The sequence below is a fragment of the Mustela putorius genome, unplaced genomic scaffold (genome assembly GCF_011764305.1).
Source record: "Mustela putorius furo isolate JIRA1106 unplaced genomic scaffold, ASM1176430v1.1 tig00000487_pilon_pilon_pilon, whole genome shotgun sequence".
Lineage (NCBI taxonomy): Eukaryota > Metazoa > Chordata > Mammalia > Carnivora > Mustelidae > Mustela > Mustela putorius.
In genome coordinates, this window is record NW_025421399.1 from 396,116 (window position 1) to 417,730 (window position 21,615).

At 42.6% G+C, this 21,615-nt stretch overlaps 1 protein-coding gene across 1 annotated transcript; it reads right to left on the reverse strand.

Annotated features, from left to right (window-relative positions):
- Positions 1 to 3,859: 3,859 nt before the first annotated feature.
- Positions 3,860 to 8,807, reverse strand: LOC101682861 (keratin, type I cuticular Ha3-I). The gene is made up of 7 exons (XM_004772756.2): positions 8,422 to 8,807; positions 7,291 to 7,373; positions 6,594 to 6,750; positions 5,192 to 5,353; positions 4,972 to 5,097; positions 4,627 to 4,847; positions 3,860 to 4,413 (listed from the first exon to the last, which is right to left on the reverse strand). The coding sequence occupies exons 1-7, from the start codon at positions 8,767 to 8,769 to the stop codon at positions 4,296 to 4,298; spliced, it is 1,215 nt and encodes a 404-aa protein (XP_004772813.1). The 5' UTR covers positions 8,770 to 8,807; the 3' UTR covers positions 3,860 to 4,295.
- Positions 8,808 to 21,615: the final 12,808 nt, after the last annotated feature.

The following is a 21,615-nucleotide window of genomic DNA, read 5'->3' on the forward strand; positions in this document are numbered from 1 at the left end:
ACAGCAACTTCTTTCAAGATATGTCTCCAAAGGCAAAGGGAACAAAACTTTCGGGACCATGTTAATTGTTTTTAAAGTTAATAAAACTATTGTCTACTGACTCTTCTCTGGTAATGTCTGATCAAGAATGGGGTCCTCTACTGAAAAGGGACACAGACTCTCAGACCTGCTAGAATGTATATCCTTTGTTCTGTAGGAGTCTGCCCCCGGTTATGAGGATCCCATGACCAGACCCTTTCAGAGACCTGGCTCTGCTCTGCACATCAGCTCTAATACAGGGGAGAGGCTGGCCTGGATGCACCTGGGGTGGAAAGGAGGCTGAGCAAGGGTTGAAGGTGAATTCAAGGCACCCACCCCCATCTAGCCTAGCAGACCTGGCCACTTCTCATGGCCACTAAATCCTCCAGCCTCCCCTGTGCTTTCCGGCTTTCTACCTCCATATTGTGTGTGTATCTAAATATATAATAGATTAATTTATATGTTATTTGTTATGTATTTAATTATATTAAATATGTATATGAATATGGAATTGAATAATAAATAATATGTATGTATACATATATGTATATAGTGTATATATGTCTGTACATATAGTATGTATGTGGTGTGTGTATATATGTACATAAGATAGATTTATATTACCTTAGTGAAATTTTCTCTTCAATTTTACCCCAGATATTAGTTGGACTTCCATTTCTTCTCAGAGATACAGGCTTGGAACCCACCACTTCCTTAGCTTTTGAAGGTCTGAAGACCTCCCAAGAATTTTTTCTTTTTTTTTTCTTCTAAGAATTTCTCTAATACCCAGGCACACTTTTTAAAAAACATGTGCCTTGGAATCATAACACACATACAAAAAATGCAAGTGTCTTCAGCATCTGACACAATGAATCTCCATCTGCTACATCTCCAAACAGTGCACAAACAGTTTCTGCTTAGGTCAGAAACATCTCTCATGCTCCCTTCCAACATTGCCTAAGTCTTCCTCTCTCTGGTGCACCCAGGGGGTAGCCACTCTGTGACTCCTAACAGCCCTATTACTTCTGGTAGGCACAGTCTTGTGTGCTTCTGTGTATTTACTCAATTCACCCTCCCAGTCACCCTGTGAAAACATATTATTATTTTCATCCTACTAAAGATGAGGAAATGGGAGAGCACAGTGTTTATGTTATTTGCAAGGACACAGCTCTTTAAGAGTGAAGCTGGAATCCAACCCACAGACTTTGGTTCCAGAGTCACTTTCTTCAACTGAATATCATGGACCCTGATCAACAGTCCAACCAATGGAGTTGGATGTGTCAAAAAAATAACCATTTGCCTCTACATAGCACTTTGCAGGTGGTTTTGCACTTGCTCTAAGAGTTTGCATTTTCTGGCTATCAGACACATGAATGGCTATCAGACACATGAAAAAATGTTCATCATCACTAGCCCTCAGGGAGATTCAAATTAAAACCACATTGAGATACCACCTTACACCAGTTAGAATGGCCAAAATTAACAAAACAGGAAACAACATGTGTTGGAGAGGATGTGAGAAAGGGGAACTCTCTTCCACTGTTGGTGGGAATGCAAGTTGGTGCAGCTACTTTGGAGAACAGTGTGGAGATTCCTCAAGAAATTAAAAATAGAACTTCCCTATGACCCTGCAATTGCACTCCTGGGTATTTACCCCAAAGATACAGATGTCGTGAAAAGAAGGGCTATCTGTACCCCAATGTTTATAGCAGCAATGGCCACGGTCGCCAAACTATGGAAAGAAGCAAGATGCCCTTCAACGGACGAATGGATAAGGAAGATGTGGTCCATATACACTATGGAGTATTATGCCTCCATCAGAAAGGATGAATACCCAACTTTTGTAGCAACATGAATGGGACTGGAAGAGATTATGCTGAGTGAAATAAGTCAAGCAGAGAGAGTCAATTATCATATGGTTTCACTTATTTGTGGAGCATAACAAATATCATGGAGGACAAGGGGTGTTAGAGAGGAGAAGGGAGTTGGGGTAAATTGGAAGGGGAGGTGAACCATGAGGGACTATGGACTCTGAAAAACAATCTGAGGGGTTTGAAGTGGTGGGGGTGTGGGAGGTTGGGGTACCAGGTGGTGAGTATTATAGAGGGCACGGATTGCATGGAGCACTGGGTGTGTGAAAAAATAATGAATACTGTTTTTCTGAAAATAAATAAATTGAAAAAATTTTAAAAAAATAAAAAAAGAGTTTGCATTTTCCAAATGTCTGTGAGCCCTGTGAGGAGGCATGAAGTTTGGAGAAGGGGAAGGACTTGCCCAAGGGCCAAATCTGGTAAGGAGCAGAGTCAGATTTGAGTACAGCATAGACTAGGAACCATTACTGATTTCTCCTTGTCACAAAGGACAGGAGAAACCTACGGCCAGGAGGGTCACATGAGCAGCAGTCTGTCCCTCCAAGCAAGTGGTGCTGAGCTTAAGGGAAGTCCCAGCCGTTCCATGTCTCTCAGACTCCTTGCACTCTTACTGAGGACAGGACATTCACCGGGGACCCAGGCAGCATCTGTAGGGAGAGGAGACAATTAGGGGGAAGAATGAGGCCCAGGTGAATAGGACAGAGGATCTCTGTGAATCCAGGACTCTAGTGGGGTGACTTGTAGGCACTTGCTCTGCCCTGACAGCCCAGAACAACCTTGGGAGAAGGGACCATGGTATCCACTCAGTGCTTCGGACACCCAATTTCACACAGTATAAATATCTCAGGGGAATTTGTATGTCAAAAAAATTGTACATGTGTAAATATGCTGTTCCCTCACTGTGAAAAGGAAGGGTCTTTTTGATGGAAACAAAATGGTCTTATTTCCAATTCTTTATTTACACATGAAGCATTCTAAAGAATGTCCACCCACAACCTTACATCAGCTTGAAATTACATATCTCAGTCTGTGCAGAGTGTAAGAAGTTTGGGAGATTCAGGCTCCCTAATTGGCTGGGTTTCGGAATATTTCATCTTTTACTTCTATCAGAAGAAATGTTGAGCACACACCTGCAATGTGTTTACTTATCAATATGCATTTTATAACATGTATATATACCATAACTATAAAATATTATGTGTGTTATAAAACATATACTGTGTGCTACTAATAAACATTTTTAAAGGAATAAGTAGTCTATGATAAAACTTTTTCAATTATATTTGCTGTTATTATTAAATGGTCATAAACACTTGTCCTCCCAAAAATATTGTAATTGAATGATATGACAGGTAATAGCAACATTAATAACACTTTGGTGAGAAGAATGTGATTGAAAATAAGCCTTTTTTGACATTGTGGTTTGATCATTTATAATACATAACTTGATAGTCTAGACCTGAGATCAATGTATTTCTGCATATTTTAGTAGTTGTGAAATTTTAGGCACAAACATCATCATTACTCAGATGGGATGATGATGAAGAAAACCTCTCCAATATACAAAGATAGAAGTAGAAGAAGACAGTTTTGGGCTGTTTTTTCCAGTTCTTGCTAGGATCCAGTGTTTTTGTGTGGCCGAGAGGTATGGCCTTAGTCTCAACATTCACTTGCTCCTGATGAGGTCCCATTTATGTGGTTCTCTCACCTTTTCCCTCTGCAGAGCTAGGCAGAAAATGTTTGTGGATCTTGTCGTGTGGATCTACCTTTGCTTCTGCTACCAACTTCTCCCCACACAAAAAATTTATCAACAGGTGGGTGAGGTCTGGTGGACTTTCCCTTTGAAGGAAGTCACATGACCCCTTCATCTGATGAAAGAACACCACTTATTTTTTATTGATACAAGACACCCAGTTTGGGAATTAATGAAGAAGGACAATGATCATGTTTGTGCCAGAATAAGAGTTTATTAGGAAGTTAACAAGGGACTCTGACTGCATCTCCAAAGACCAAAAGAGTCACAAGGAAGATGTTTTTTCTCAGTATGTTCAGTTTTATGACCTGCCTAATCAGCTCACACTTTCATGTAATTATTTTGAAATCACATTTAGATAAGTATTTGTTCAAAGATAACATGTTACACAAGTGCATCATTGTGATAATAGATACTGCACAATCCTGCTGTAGATTTCTCTATACTCTCAGAAGACAGAACGAGCTGCTGAGGAGACTTTGCCATCTGAAGGATCAAGCCAGGGGATTCCGTGAAAGGCAGAGTGGACACTCAGAATCTGGTGCTGGTAGAAATTCTTCCTTTGTCCAATGTGTGGTCCCCAGAGGAGATCCCTTGTATGAAGTAGGGTTGAGATGTGACTCTGGAACTTTTGTACTCCTGGCACCAGCCCTTTAGCGCACAAAGGTGTTGCAAGGTCCGCACCGAGCACGTTGGGTGCAAGGATTAGAGACACAAGGCCCAATGGGCTTGTCACAGGCATTGGTTGTGGCACATGGGTTGCAGGGGAGCCTGCAGACAGAAGACCATGAGGGCCAGTTAGGGGGAAATGAGCTGAAGAGATAGGAAAATACTAAATGCACTTCATATGAGAATATAGCACTTCCTCAGACTGTCCCCTCCCAAAAGCTTGAAATTATCTATTTGTTTCCACCAGGATAACTTTTCATTCCCACAGGAACTTCATGCAATCCCCAAGGGAAATAGTACTAGCTTCCCACTCACTTGCAGTCCTCGCTCTCCAGCAGGCCCCGGTACGTGTTGATCTCACACTCCAGCCGGGCCTTGACGTCCAACAGCACCTGGTACTCCTGGTTCTGCCGCTCCAGGTCACACCTGATCTCAGCCAGCTGGGACTCCACGTTGGTGATCATGCATTGCAGCTGGGACAGCTGGGAGCTGTAGCGGGCCTCGGTCTCCGTCAGCGTGTTCTCCAGGGAGTCCCTCTGTGTGGGGAACATAAGGCAGGTCACACAGCCACTCCTCAGGGAGCTTCTTCATGGGATTCCAGAGAAGCCCCTGGCTTCACAAGGTCAGGAGAGTGTGGACAGTACCCTGAACAACACCTACCAGGTTGTGCTGGGCCTGTAGCTCGATCTCCAGGGCGTTGACCGTGCGTCTCAGCTCAATGATCTCCGCCTGGCAGGACTGCAGCTGCTCTGAGCTGGACACCACCTGCTTGTTCAGCTCCTCGGTCTGAAACAGCACAGGGGAGAAGACAGGGTCAGACCCTGCCTCAAGAGCCCCAAGGGGCCAAGGGTCCTGAGCGGCCAAGTGCTGAGATGCCCACCTGGGTGGTGAACCATTCCTCCACGTCCCTGCGGTTGGTCTCCACCAGAGCCTCATACTGACTCCTGGTCTCGTTGAGCACGCGGTTCAGGTCCACAGTGGGGGCTGCGTCTACCTCCACATTGAGGCGGTCTCCAATCTGGCAGCGCAGGGTGTTGACTTCCTGAGGGAGGATTTAGGAAGATGGAAAGTATCACAGAGGGTTCAAATGCTTTCCTCTAGGGAATCACAGATCAGCTTGTGAGCATTCTTAAGCTTTAAGCCTCTCTGTTCCATCGGATCCTCTCATAACTGGGTTCTACGATCTGCGACTAAACTGTGTATTCCGCTTTGCAAAGTGCTTTCACGCCCATGACCTCTTTCTGCCCCCCATTCGGGGTGCTACCCATCGTCTAGATCCGTGATTTGGCCTCTACACTGAGATGTGATAGTCCATAATGTAAACCGTGGGCCCCAAGCACCCAGTTCATTGTTTTTGCTCATAGACCCCAGAGCCTCTTAGGTCTGATTCTTCGCCATGACTAATAAAAAGGTTAGAGTCTGGCTAAAGAGGAAATAAAGAGTGCTTACTTCAAAATCTGCCATCTGGGATGGAATAGATCTAAAAAGTTATTTGTCAATTCTATCAACCTAGCTTTTTCTGAAGAAATTAAATATCTGTTCATTTCCGGGCTATTCTCCTCACACAGCCAGCATAGCTTGGTACTTGGGCTTAGGAAGATATCAGACTTGAATAGAGGGCCATCCCTACCACTTGGTCTATGGCTTCTAGAAGCTTCTAGAAACCTCAGGTTCTTCATCAGTAAGCTGAGTACTACTTCTGGAGTTCTAAAGCACTTAGCACAATGTTTGGCATACAATAAGCTCTTGATTAATATTAACTATCACCATTTACATTGTTCTGGTATTTCAGGTTTGCACAAAATGTCCATCTTCTTTATCAACTGACCAAGCAGTGACAGTGAGCATTTTGCTCAACATTTCCTCCGAATCACACTGAACAGCAGAGAAAACTCTGGAGGAGAAGGGGGAGAGTTGGTTTTGTTTCCTGTGGAGCCCTCTCTGCTGGAGAGCCGTCTTGGCCTCTCATATGCTAAATGGGGAATTGGGATACAAGATCTCTGCAGCGGGGTGTTCTCTGGCCGAGAGTGGAAGAGGCTGTGGGTGCCACCTGGCTGCGGTGTTTCCTCATTCCTGGGCTTGCCAACTTCCTTGACTCTCATTCCTATCTCTGGATGAAACCTCCTAATCTCATAACACAAGCTTTCAATTGCTCATTCTCTACAAATCCCTTTTTGTTTGGAGGACAGACCCCTCGGGCTAGTTGAGTCTCTCCCATATCCCCTGGCAGTTGGAAACAGGCCTCAGCAAGTTGGAGCCGGTTGCTCTTTGGAGAACCTCACCTGCTCATGGTTCTGCTTGAGGCACAGCAGTTCCTCCTTCAGGGATTCCACCTGGGCCTCCAGGTCGGACTTGCACAGGGTCAGCTCGTCCAGGATCCGGCGTAGGCCATTGATGTCTGACTCTACCAGCTGCCGCAAGCCCACCTCCGTCTCGTACCTATGGTACAGGGGCGTCAGGGACCCACCAGATGGGAATGGACCTGGCCCTGACTCTGGTGTGGATTGGTTTGTCACACACCTGGAAATTAGGGTTTGTGATTTCTACAGCCTTCTGTTTCATTTAGGTGTTTAACATTGAGCCATAGCTCCTAGAGGAAAATGCACTGGTAATCATTATATATATATATATATATGGAGCCAGTGGATTTAGGGAACAAAAGTTCTTAAACTGTGAGATTTCCAAAATTAATACACTTCTCACATTCACCTGATTGCATTCTGTGCCTAGTAGAGCATCAGGGTGTGGTGGGGAGGAGGGCAGCTATGACTTCTACACTAGATTGGAGGATGTCACCTTACAGAGAAGCAAGAGAGGGAGGGTCTGAATCTAGAGAAGAGATCTCTGTGCTCTGCAGAGCAGTGGTTCTATGGATCCTGGGGAAAACATCTAGAGAAAAGCTTTGTCTGTGTTTGTCAATGTTGAGGAGAGGTTAAAGGGAAAGAGAGAAGAGAGAGGATACCCTACTTGCCCACTCACTTGGTCCTGAAGTCATCTGAGGCCAGCTTGGCATTGTCGATCTGCACCACCAGCCTGGCGTTCTCTGCCTTGCTGCACAAGATCTAGAAGACCCCCAAATAATCTAGAATGAGCTTGGTTATTTTTAACCAACAGCAATTCCTACCAATTCATTTACATGGATTGAGAATGGAATGAGAAATCACAGTGGATCTTATGTAAGACTATTACATGCTGTCCATGTTCCATAGGTGCTCAATAAATATTTGAAAAATCAAATCTGAAATGTGTGAGCAAAAGGGGCTGATAATAATAACTAACAATTATTTTTAAAAACCTACCATAGGTCCATACTGAGCATGGAGCCTGCTTAAGATTCTCTCCCTCCCATTCCCTCTGCTTCCCTCTACCCTGGCTCATATGTGCTCATTTTCTCTTGCTAAAAACAAAACAAAACTACCATAAATGTGGTATGGTTCTAGGAGCTGAAGATATAAAAATGAGTAAACTCTAGGTCCTTCCCTCAAGAAATTTCCAGTCCAGTGGGGAAGATAAATATGTAATTGGCCATTAGAGGGGCTGCATCAGGGAAGCAGCCATGCCCGTCCAGCCATCCTGGGTGGCTTAGCACTACTACCTGCAAGGTGGTTTCCACTCATTCTGATTTTATGCCCTCGCTAGACACTGAACACCAGGAGGAGAAATCCAGAGGCATTCAGGTCAGGAATACAATCAGGATAATTAGGTACCCAGAAGAAGACAGCAATAAGAAGTCATGGTAGGCAAAAGTCCGGATGAAGTAGAGAGAAAATAGTCCAATTCGTACAAAATGTTCTGCTTCCTCAACTTCCTTCTTGGGCTCAGGCCTTTTCTCTTACCTCAGGGTAATAAATCTGGATCTTGGCAATGCATGGAAGCATTTGGAAGCGGCTTTTAATTACAGCTTATTTATGCAAAGTGCTGCTCCTGCACATAGACTAGCACTATGCAAATATTCAGGCCTAACAGTCCTGGGCCTCACACAAAATGGGTACTCAAGAAAAAAATGGAAAAGCCAGACTTTAGCTGAGAATTCATACTGTTTCTTAATCAAATTATAGATTTCGTCCCTATAACTTCCTGCAGGAGACAGTGTGGCAGCCATCCCCTCACCTTCTGCTGGAGCTCCTCGATGGTCCGGAAGTAGGACTGGTAGCTGGGACACACGAAGGGCACCTGCTGCTGGCACCACTCCCGGATGCGGCTCTCCAGCTCTGCATTCTCCCGCTCCAGCTGGCGCACCTTCTCCAGGTAGCTGGCCAGACGGTCATTCAGGAACTGCATGGTCTCCTTCTCGCTGCCATTGAAGGAGCCCTCACAGAACCAGCCGCAGTTTCCCACATTGGCAGGGATGTTGCAGGCTCCGGGCAGGGTGCAGGTGTGGCAGCTGGGGGGCACGCAGGGCCGGGAGGAGCAGGTGGAGCGGCAGCTCACGTTGGGCAGGCAGCAGTTGTAAGGCATGGTGCTGGAGGGAGCAAGGCACCTGGCTGAACACAGAGTCCAAGTTCTCCAAGCCACAGAGCTGTGGATCTCCTTCCCCTGGGGAGCATTTATACCCCTTCCGCAGAGGGTGTGGACATGGAAGGCAGCCCCTTTTTTATTACTCATTTGGGGATTGTCAAAAGCCCTTCCCCCTTGGTTTGTTATGTTTCCTCAGATGAGTCCCTCACCTCATAAAAGACTTTACTTGGGCTTCTCGCTAAGTCAGGACTCCTCTTCCATGCTGTGCATCAATGAAGTAAGAGCTTCATGGAGTGACTTCAAAGAGCTGGACTCATGAACCCCCTGGCCTTCATTAGTAGGTGTGGCAGATCCATGGACACTGTTGCTGCTTTGCCTCCTGGCCTGCTGGCCCTGACTCCTTAGCAATCCCCTAGCTCTTCTTGCTAAGAAGAGAAAACACAGCTCCTGTCTGTGTATCTTTCACTAGTTCAAATTGCCAAATGCTAAATACCAAATTTATGGTTCTCAGAAAGAGGAGTAGATCCCTTCCAGAATAGTTAAAACAGCTTGGTTCCCTGTGCCCTGTTTCTTGATGTAGCAGACATCACATCCATGATATTATAAATCAACCAAATAACTGATATGCACCAGGATAAAAGTATGTACAGGGCACTGTATAGAAGGTAGGACCAGAACTGTGTTCAGAAGGAGCTCATCCTTATTGTGCATTCATAGGCTCCTCTTGGTACTTGATACTTTCCACAAACATGATCTTATTCACACCTCACTATGACCCTTCAAAGTACTGGTATTATTCCCATTTTACAGATGGGCAAGTGGAGGCATTTGCTCATCTGTAAAATGGTAGGTGCGGAGAAATATATTGTGAAGCCAGGATTCCAACACATATCTCTGTTCTTTCCATCACCCCACACCGCTTCAATATAAATGAACCATCTCCTACCCTAACTTCTTCAACAGATCATTTCTTCCTCCTCTGTGAGCTTTTATCTCACCTTGAACAGTTCCCAGCTTCTGTGTTCATCTATCTCTGTGTCTGAGTTCCCTAAAGGCAGGAAAAGGGTAAAGTTCTCTGAATCTTCAGCTCTAGGTGCATGGTACTGAGTAGACCATCAATGGTGTATGTTGAGTGGGTGAAGGAATGAACATAGGATAATAATCTAAAGCAGGAGATAGTAAGTGACAAGTGTAAGGTTCAAGGTAATGGGGCAAGAGGGCCCTGCCAGGATGGGAATTTTACAGGGTCTAGATATGTGCTGGGGCACAAGGCTTCTGAGACACAAAGGGGGAACATGGGCCCTGCACGTGGAAGAATGGTGTGCACACACAGTGGGCAGGAGAGTCCAAGGTCTGGTCAGTGAGACTAGTGGCTGGGAGGAGAGAGGCATGAAGGGAGGTGGTAGAAAAGAAAGCTGTATGGTGAGTCAATGCCATATGGTAGAAGTTCTCTACGGCAAAACTAAGGAACTTGGACTTTCCTAGAGGAGAAGTTTTAGGAAATGTTTAGTAAACATTGATCTGTTTTAGTAAAAAAAAAAAAAAAGGTAAGGCTGAAGGCACAGGGACCAGCAAGAAGGTGATCACAGTAGTCCACGCCAACAGTGAGGAAGGACAAAGTTTAGTTGTTTGCAGAGGATGAATAAGAGAAGAAGTGGTGTAAGAATCATTTTCAAAGAAGCAATTTGTTTTTGTTTCCCTACCTAACATTATTTTTTTATTTTTTTAGTGTGCTCAATTAACCAACATATAGCACATCATTTGTTTTTAAGGTAGTGTTCAAGGATTCATTAGTTGCATATAACACCCAGCGCTCATCACATCATGTCCCAAGAAGCAATTTATTTTTTTTTAAGATTTTATTTATTTATGTGACAGAGAGAGATCACAAGTAGACAGAGAGGCAGGCAGAGAGAGAAAGGGAAGCAGGCTCCCTGCTGAGCAGAGAGCCCGATGCGGGACTCGATCCCAGGACCCCAAGATCATGACCCGAGCCGAAGGCAGCGGCCCAACCCACTGAGCCACCCAGGCGCCCCCAAGAAGCAATTTAAAAAGAAACAACAACAACAATCATTTAGAAAGGTGAGATGTGGGAGAGAATCAGGAATGAAACCAGAATTTGGCAATCAAAATATTTAAGAGAAAAACTTTACCATTCACAGAAGCACAGACTATTTTGTTCACCAAGGACGAACTAGCCCACTTCCTTTAACATACATTTTATTGAGCCCTTCCCATGTGTCTGGAAAAGAACCATGTGCGGGAGATGTAGAGGTGAGCAAGAGAAACAAACCTACAACTTAATGAAGAATGCACACCAACCAGGTATAGAATACATCTGTGATGGAGCTAGCCCCAGCTGCTATAGGAACATGTACCAGGGGACTTAACCAGACTGAATGGAGATCTCGAGGAAGTACACATTACATTCAGGCATGCTTCCTATTTTTCACACAAAAACTTATGTAAGAAATGACAATACTTTATGGCTTATGGGGGCAAAGTGACAGGGCTGCCCTGGCCAAACACTCCAAGGACTCAGAGCACAGTACTGTGGACCCCCTCTAACACATTCACCACAGTAAGATTGGAAAGTCCAGTGATAGAGGAACCAAGAGAAGTTCAGTAAGCACTGTGTAAGCCAGCGAGTGACAGACAAGGGTGGAGGAGAAACAAACTCTTTCTGTCATCTCATGCTGTTTAGATATAAATGACCTAGCTCCTTCCCTAACTTCTGACAGATCATTTCTTCCTCCTCTGTGAGTTCTCATCTCACCTTGAGCATGGTATTGTCATGAGTTCTCTCTCTCTCTCTCTTTCTTTCTACTTGCATTCCCTTGAAAGCATGGAAGGACTTTTACGTGAAGGACTTTGTAAACCTCCTTGAGGAGCTTGGACTTTGAAGGTCAATGGGGAGCCATTGAAGGTTCTAAGGAGAAGAGTGATCTAGTTTCATTCTTGATCAGATACCTGTGAAAGAATGGTGGAATCTATACAGGTAAATGTCCATCAGGTCCTTGGAGTAGCAAGTCTAGAAGTCTTGACAGTGGTACTAAGGAAAGGTGTGATCCTACTGCAGATGTGAGAATTGGAGAAATGAGCCAAGGGAGAATATACATGGAGAAGGGAAAAAAAAGTCTAAGGACCAAACTTTGGGGAATTCCCCCAAGCAGAGAGTAGGAGAAGGAAAAAGAGTAAGAGAAATAGAGAAATGGTGAGAGAAAATGAAGAGAGCCAGCTTATAGCATCGGAGAAGGCAAGGGAGGAGAGCTTCAAAGGGGCGGTAAAGATCAAAAGTGTCAAGAGTGGCAAAGGGACCCTGTAAGATCAGAACCATGGAGAGGTTCTTGGATACATTGACCGACAAATTGCCAGGACCTTTCCAGTGTTACATAGATCTGCTTACTCCATACAGTACCTGTACTCTTCGAGTAACTTCCACTGAACATTAAGCCATTGACACTTTAAACACCCAGAATTGAGATTCCATTGTTTAAAGAAGTCCTGCTATAATCAGTTTGTACACCTGATTATAAAGCTTGTGAGCTTTGGTCTTACCAATACAGAATTTCTACAATAATTAGAGTGCTTTAAGTAGTTTAAAGATGTCAAGCTTGTTTTGATTTGATGATTCATAATCGTTCGTGATTTAGGAACATCTATCCAAGAGGCATAAGCAATTAGAAATGTCCATGCATATAACTCAACTTCTGTTTTGGTGCAAGGTGTAAGATTTATTTAATATCCTAAAGAGAAACTATGGGGGAAGAATTCAGTTGTGTGCCTAGATGCATTGTCTGGGGAGGGGGGTGTTCCTTATTGTTGTTCTAGCAGAGAACAGAGAAGAACTCACAGAAGCATGTTCGCAGCAAGAGTCCAAGAGTCAGCTGTAGCTGTAGATCCAAAACCAGACTGCCATGCATTCAGCTCTTCCTTTCCTCTTTCCACTTCCTAATGTAGATCCCAAATGCCAAAATTGTCAGAGAAAGGGAAAATCTTGGAACAAGAGTGATATCCAATCTTTCATTCTACAGATAAAGAAACTGAGGCTCAGAATGGAGAAATGGCTTACTTAGGATCATATAATTAGAAGCCAAATCTGCTAATCCCCACTGTATTTCCAGTTCCCATCACCATAGCACAGAAATATTGAACAATTTCACAACCAATATGAACTGTCAACTACCTAGGGGCAAAATTGGAGACAATAAGAAAAAGGAAAAAACACTCACTTGTTACCCATAAAAACCCACTTGTTACCCATAGATATGTCATGTTAAAAGAAGAATAAAGGGTGAATATGGAAATGTTAGAATTCAATGATACCAAGGTTCCTCATTGCTATCCTGATTTCAATCACTTATTTTTCAATCACTATTTCTAAACTGATGATATAATTATGTTCCAATAGTTTGGAACAACTTAAATACAATTATATCCCATCAGTAGAAGTGACTTAGAACATACACAATAGTGTAATTACTCAAGAACGATATATTTGCCCAAAATATAGCACACATAGTCATAAGAAAATTTAAAATTATATGATTTTAACAATGAGAACAATTGAGAGAGAAAAAGAATCATACTGTAATGATGACACTGGATGCTCCTTTTTTTAAAAGATTTTATTCATTCATTTATTTATTTATTTATTTTGGAGCGAGAGCAAAAGTAGGGGGAGGAACAGATGGTGAGGGAGTGGGAGGGGGAAAGAATCCCAGACAGAATCCACACTGAGTGTGGAGCCCTATGCAGGGCTTGATCTCATGACCCTGAGCTGAAACCAAGAGTTGGACTCTCAACTGACTGAGTCACCCAGGTGCCTTTACATAGGATGCTTTTAAATAGCAGAGTTTTGAATGTTTTCCCCCCTTCTCTGTAGCTTTCTGTTCTCTCCAAATTTTTTGAAAACTGATATTCCTTGTACACAGCAAAAGAAATAAAATTTACATTAAAAAACAATCTGAGGGGTTTGAAGTGGAGGGCGGGTGGGAGGTTGGGGTACCAGGTGGTAGGTATTATAGAGGGCACAGATTGCATGGAGCACTAGGTGTGGTGAAAAATAATGAATACTGTTATGCTGAAAATAAATTAATTAATTTTAAAATATAATTTAAAAAATAAAATAAAATAATCCAAAAGGAAATTCTTATGAGTCTTCAAAAAAAATAGAGTCATAAAAGGACCCAAGTAAGGCTCCTATTCCGATATAATCACTAAATTATGCTTGAGCTTATTATTCTGGAAGTAAAGACTTTGTCATGATTGTCATTCACACCCTTGTGATAACTGCTGTCTTTGCCAGTTTTGAAGCAGAGCTATTAGGAAGTGACGAAGGGACACCAAGCTTCCTATGTGATCAAACAACCTGTAGTTCATAAAGTGAGTTGTGGGTATGAGCTTCAGGCAAAGATGATGCCAAGAGGAGAAACACTTGGAAAAGTGTTCTGCCAATTGACTGCCATCCTCTAGTCCAAGGTCATGTATTAGGATCACCTCACACTGAGCCGTGTCCTAAGAATGGACTTCCCACAGAAACAAAGGATGATAAAAATTTCTTTTCTGGAAATAGTGTCTGAGTCAGATGCAGCTAGAGTCTTAGAACGTTGGAGCCACCAAGGGCTCAAAGGGTCATCTCACCCAAATATGTTGCAAATGGGAAAATGTTGACCCAAAAGAGGAAGCAACTTGCTTCAGGTACAGAGAGAGTTAGTGAAGAGTCTAGGTTGGAAAACAGTAAATTAGAAATGAGGGTCAGGGGACAAGGCCTTCAGTCCTTATGACAGAGCTGGAATTCAGACTACTGGAAAACCCTTATCTCTTAAAAGTTAGCGAAAAGGTGTACTAGAAAAAGAAAAAAGCATGCTCATTGTCACAGCAAGATTTTTTTTTAAAGGCTAAACTGTTTCTTACTGGGCTTTAAATGTAAAACATTATGCTATATAAAAGAAGCCAGTCAAAAAATACCACAGATTTTATGTTTGCATTCATATGCAAAGCCCAAGATAGGCAAACCTACAGACATCATGATTCCTAGGTCTGAGGTAGGGGTTCCAGGGGCAACTACTGGATAATCAGTACAAGATGTCTATTTGAGGTGATGAAATGTTCTAAAATTGAGGTAATGGTTATGCAACTTTATGGATACATTAAAAGCCATTGAATTGTAAACTTCATATGGGAGAATTTTGTGGTATATGAATCATATCTATGTTAAATGAATTATACTTCAATAAAGTTATTTTTTAAAGGAATTCAGAAGTGGAAAATAGAATAGGGCAGAATTAATACTCAAAAAATACAATGGCTGAGAATTTTCCACTGGTATTAAAAGGCATGAATCAATTCAAGAAGAACATCAACTCTAATTAGGAAAACAAAACCACCCCTACACATAATATAGTGAAGCCACATAACACTTAAAGACAAAGAGTCAATCTTAGAAACAAAGGAGAAAAAAAAAAAACAGAGTTACCAAAATGGAACCACACTTAGATTGGCAATATGCTTTTCAGTGTTGACAACAAAACGCAAAAGACAATGGTATAATAGCTTCAAAATGCTGAAGAAAAATAACTATTGGAATTCCACACCAAACTGAATCATCGTCCAGGAGGAACCACTAAGGAGACATGTTTTCACACAGTAACTGAAAGAAGTTATCACTTACAGGTTCCATAAGAACTGCGAAAAAATGTATGTCAGAAAATACGAAATTAAAACCAGAGAGGAGCAAGAAAGTATGAGAAACACTGTAAGCAAACAAACCGGTAAACATGCAGGAAAGCCTAAAAACAACAGTAACAATTACCAAATTTTGGAGTGTAAAAACAAGGTAGAACTTAAAATACAAACCAGATAAATCAAAACGTCTTTACACCTTGTTTTATATGCAGGAAGAGAGATGAGTTGAAATTAGATAGTGTTAAATCTGCACATTTAAAAGTTAAGAATAAAATCAACAAAGAAAAGAAGATCTTTCCAATAGTTGTCAGGAAAGGAGAAAGCAATAAGCAAAGAAAAAAAATCATGATTACTAGAAAGCACAAAATAAGATTTTTAAAACAAATCCAAAAGCATCAGTAGTAAAATTAAATAGAAATAAACAAACTCTACTTTTCTTCATCAAACATTCAGTGCCTTGACCAGCCTATCTGAAAGGCTTCATCCCGCATCCTCTCTGTCTGGTTGCCCAGTGCCTCAGTCCCTTCCAGCTGCTGTAGCAAAACACTATAGACTGGGTGGTTATAAACAATAGAAATCTATTTGCCACAGTCCAGAGGCTGGGAAGTCCAATATCAAAGCTCTTGCACATTCAGTGTTTGGTTAGGGCCCATGTCCTGGTTTGTAGGTAGCAGTATTCTCACTGTGTCTTCTCATGGCAAAAGAGGTGAGGGAGCTCTCTGGGATCTCTGTTTATAATGCCTCTAACCCCCATTAATGAAGGCTCCACCTCAGAACTAATCAGCTCCCAAAGGCTCATTTCCTGATACCATCAGAGCCAGGGCTAGGATTTTAACATGAGAATTTGAGAGACACAGTTGGTAGCACCTGGCTTTATTTTTCCTCTTAGCACTTACCACTTGACACAGTCATGTTTGTCTGACCCTTCTGACTGCCTGTCTCCCCACCTAAAAGTAAGCTTCTTGAGAGCAGGTCTTTGGTTTCACTACCCTGGCCTGACCCCTAGGACGGTTTTAGGACATTGTAGGCATGCCATGATTCTTGAACTGAATTTACAGAAAAGAAACCTGAATGACCAATAAAAACTTTTTTTTAAAATGCTTAGTTTCACTAGGAACAAGAAAACTGCAAACTAAAACAAGATGCCATTACACCCACGTGTTTTGGTTGTATTTGCTAAGTCTAATGGCTCCTCTCAAATTTGAAAGTGAAAGAGATCTCTGGGGGTAAAACTTGATGCTTTTATATGCGTATGCATACATTGTGGAAGGATCACCACAACCAAGCTAAATGACTTATCCATCACCTCTTGGTTACCTTTGGGTGTGTGTGGGCATGCGTGCTGAGATTTAAGATTTATCTTCTTAGAAATTTTCCAAAAATTACAAGGCAGGATTATTAGCTGTCATCATCCCATTATACATTATATCTCCAAAACGCATTCATCCTCTAGAACTGTAACTTCACCTTTGACCAACATCGCTCCATCTTCCTCACTCCACCAGTCCCTCTCGGCTTTTTTTTTTTAAAAGAATTTATTTATTTATTTGACAGAGATAGAGAGATCACAAGTAGGCAGAGAGGCGACGGGGGAGGGGGAGTGGGGGAGCAGAACCCTAGGATCACGACCTGAGCGGAAGGCAGAGGCTTAACCCACTGAGCCACCCAGGCGCCCCCCACCCTGCTTATTGAGTTCAACTTTTTTTAGATTTTACACGCAAGAGATCATGCAGAAACTATGCAACATTGTGTGTCAACTATACTCAAAAGATTTCTTTTTTGTTAAAAAAATGTCTAAAACCTAGATCAAGCAATATTTGTCTTTCTGTGTCTGGCTTATTTCACTTAGCATAATGTGCTCCCAGTTTGTCCACATTATCACAAATGACAAGATTACCGTCTTTTTTGATGAATTCTTATCATTTACAGCTAGGTGAATGGAACTGGAGGATATTATGCTGAACGAGATAAGTCCCTCAGAAAAGGACAATTATCACATGGTTTCACTCATTTGTGTAATTTAAGAAACAAAGCAAAGGATCATAGGGGAAGGGAGGGAAAAATAAAATAAAACGACATCAGAGAGGGAGAAAAACCGTAAGAGACTCTTAATCTTTGGAAACAAACAGAGTGCTGATGGAAGGGAGGGGGATGGGGGATGGGGTAATGGGTGATGAAATTAAGGGGAGCATGTGATGTAGGAGCACTGGGTATTATATGCAACTGAGGAATTACTGAACTCTACATTTAAAACTAATGATAAACTAAATGTTAACTAATTGAATTCAAATAAAATACGTTTAAAAAAAAGGTCACCTATTTGTGGAGCATAACAAATAGCATGGAGGACAAGGGGTGTTAGAGAGGAGAAGGGAGTTGGGGGAAATTGGAAGGGGAGGTGAACCATGAGAGACTATGGGCTCGGAAAAACAATCTGAGGGTTTTAAAGGGGCGGGGGGCGGGAGGTTGGGGGAACCAGGTGGTGGGTATTAGAGAGGGCACAGATTGCATGGAGCACTGGGTGTGGTGCAAAAATAATGAATACTGTTAGGCTGAAAAGAAATTTTTTTTAAAAATCACCTTTTTTTGACCCTCTATTATATATCTTTTTCTTTATTCAGTTATACATATCTAGAGTCATCTCTTTCCAAATCATGGCTATTGTGAATAATGCTGCACTGAACATGGCAGTGCAGATCTCTCCTTGAGGCAGTGACTTCATTTCCTTCGGATACAGACGCAGAACTTTTTTATAATGTTGTAAAACAAAACAAAACAAAAACAGATTCGCTGGGCCCCACCTGCAGAGTTTTAGAATTAGTAAGTCCGGGGTAGGACTGGATAATTTGCATTTTTAACAGTTTCCCAGGTTCCCAGGACACACTTTGAGAACCGTTGCTTTAGAGACTCACTGAAACAGGTACATGGAGAGACATTGGGAAGGATGTTCCGGCAACCCTGTTTATAATGATGAGAGGAAGGAAAGGAGAGAGGATGGGAGGGAGCGAGGGAGGAAGAAGGAAAAAGGAAGGAAGGAAGGAAAAGAAAGAAAGACAGAGAGGGGGAGAGAGGGAGGGAGGAAGGAAGGAAGGAAGAAGGAAGGAGGAAAGGCAGGCAGGCAAGGCGCTGGGTGGCTCAGTCTGTTAAGCCGCTGCCTTCAGCTCAGGTCATGATCCCAGGGTCCCGGGACTGAGCCCCGCGCGGGGCTCCCTGCTCAGCGGAGAGCCTGCTTCTCCCTCTCCCTCTGCCTGCTGCTCTGTCGACGTGTGCTCTCTCTGTATCTCTCTGTTAAATAAATAAATAAATAATCTTCAAAAGAAAGAAAGAAAAAGACCCGAACTGTCCCTCCACAGTGGAGTAAGTAAATAAAAACATGTTTTCCTTATGAAATACTACAAAGAAGTTAAGATAAATGACCGGAATAACGTGTATTAACACAGATAAATCTCAGAAACACACTGTGGAATGGAGTAAATGAATGGTAACATCTATACCACTTATAGTTTCTAGCTTAAACGGCTCAGGTGAAACACACACACACACTGTATATGGAGATAACCATGTATAATTTCTAGAAATGTTTTTTTTTAATTTTAAAATTTTTTATTTTTTATAAACATATAAAATATATTTTTATTTTAAAATAAATAAATAAAATAAATGTATTTTATCCCCAGGGGTACAGGTCTGTGAATAACCAGGTCCACACACCCCACAGCACACACACCCCCCAATGTCCATAACCCCACCCCCCTTCTCCCAAGCCCCCTAGAAATGTTTTAATTGGAGAATGATACACCATCAAGTTCCGAATAGCAATTACCTCTAGGGCAGAGTGGGGAGAGGAGGATGGATGAAGGTGGAGTTTTGGGTCAACCCGTAACCAACCCGAAACCCAACCAACCATCCAAACAAAGAAACAAAAAAACCCACAGTAATGGCACAAACACAGCACAAGGTTAAATCTCTTCAATCTGGGTTGTAGATTTCTAGGTGTCTTATTATTTTTTGTACTTTCAGGTGTTTGAAATATTTCATGATAAGCAATTTAAAATAAGAAATAGTGGCAGTGCCTTGTTATGCCGTTGCAAATCATGGGTCCTTGGCAGTGGACTTCAGCACCATGTGTCTTGCCCCATATGTGGGGTCAGTAGTAACACTGAACTCCACCCAGACATCTCAGAAATCAGTTTGGCTGTGTTCTGGGACAAACTGATTTCCCCGACACTCCTTTCTCTGCTTCACCAAAGAAAGCAAGCACCGTGGCGAAGACCAAGCCTCAGGACCGCCTCCCCCAGACCCACATGTCCCACTGACAAAGCCTTGTCTAACATGGAGGCAAAATTTTGTTTGATGCTGTGCACGTTGAACAATAAGAAAAGGTGTATTTCCTTTGCTGACCAATTGGAGCTCTCGCAAGGCAGAGAACTGGGCATTTGGGAGGCACATCTGGATAAGGGAGCTCTAGCAGCACCCAAAATATGAACAACAGCAGAGTGGACACTAAGAGAACCAGAGTATGTTAAGACAAGGATTTATCCTTGAGGAGAACACGGGCAGCAACCTCTTCGACCTCTGCCGCAGCAACATCTTCCTAGGAACAACGCAAAAGGCAAGGGAAGCAAGGGCAAAAATGAACTATTGGGATTTCATCAAGATCAAAAGCTTTTGCACAGCAAAGGAAACAGTTAACAAAATCAAAAGACAACTGACAGAATGGGAGAAGATATTTGCAAACGACATATCAGATAAAGGACTAGTGTCCAGAATCTATAAAGAACTTAGCAAACTCAACACCCAAAGAACAAATAATCCAATCAAGAAATGGGCAGAAGACATGAACAGACATTTCTGCAAAGAAGACATCCAGATGGCCAACAGACACATGAAAAAGTGCTCCATATCACTCGGCATCAGGGAAATACAAATCAAAACCACAATGAGATATCACCTCACACCAGTCAGAATGGCTAAAATCAACAAGTCAGGAAATGACAGATGCTGGCGAGGATGCGGAGAAAGGGGAACCCTCCTACACTGTTGGTGGGAATGCAAGCTGGTGCAGCCACTCTGGAAAACAGCATGGAGGTTCCTCAAAATGTTGAAAATAGAACTGCCCTATGACCCAGCAATTGCACTATTGGGTATTTACCCTAAAGATACAAATGTAGTGATCCAAAGGGACACATGCACCCGAATGTTTATAGCAGCAATGTCCACAATAGCCAAACTATGGAAAGAACCTAGATGTCCATCAACAGATGAATGGATCAAGAAGATGTGGTATATATACACAATGGAATACTATGCAGCCATCAAAAGAAATGAAATCTTGCCATTTGCAACAACATGGATGGAACTAGAGCGTATCATGCTTAGCGAAATAAGTCAAGCAGAGAAAGACAACTATCATATGATCTCCCTGATATGAGGAAGTGGTGATGCAACATGGAGGCTTAAGTGGGTAGAAGAATAAATGAAACAAGATGGGATTGGGAGGGAGACAAACCATAAGTGACTCTTAATCTCACAAAACAAACTGAGGGTTGCCGGGGGGAGGGGGTTTGGGAGAAGGGGGTGGGATTATGGACATTGGGGAGGGTATGTGATTTGGTGAGTGCTGTGAAGTGTGTAAACCTGGTGATTCACAGACCTGTACCCCTGGGGATAAAAATATATGTTTATAAAAAATAAAAAATTTAAAAAAAAAAAAAAAAAAAGACAAGGATTTATGACCAAGGTTGGAGCAGCCATCGTCACAGCAGGGGGACAGAGCACCAGCTTCATCTCAAGGAGAGAAGACCTAACTGGCAGTTTAGCCCAAGACAGGACAGTGGCTTTGCACGGGCCACAGTGTGCACAGCAGTGGGAGCCATCAGGCATGACCAGACATCAGTAGACACCAGCAGGGGCAGGACACCAGCCTAACTGTCACTTTAATACTGGCAGAGACCAGAGACTTAATATCCTAGTTGGGGTATGGAAAGCAGCTGGTCCCAAAATCCAATTTTAGTCCTTGTGGTTACAAAAGTCAAACAGGAAGAGAAACACTTTAAAAAATCTGTCAGATATTACTCAGATATAAGAGATGCCCTTTTTACTGTTCCAAATTCTATTTCCCGAAGGAGAGTTTCTGGGGTGCTGAGAGCATCATCTCTC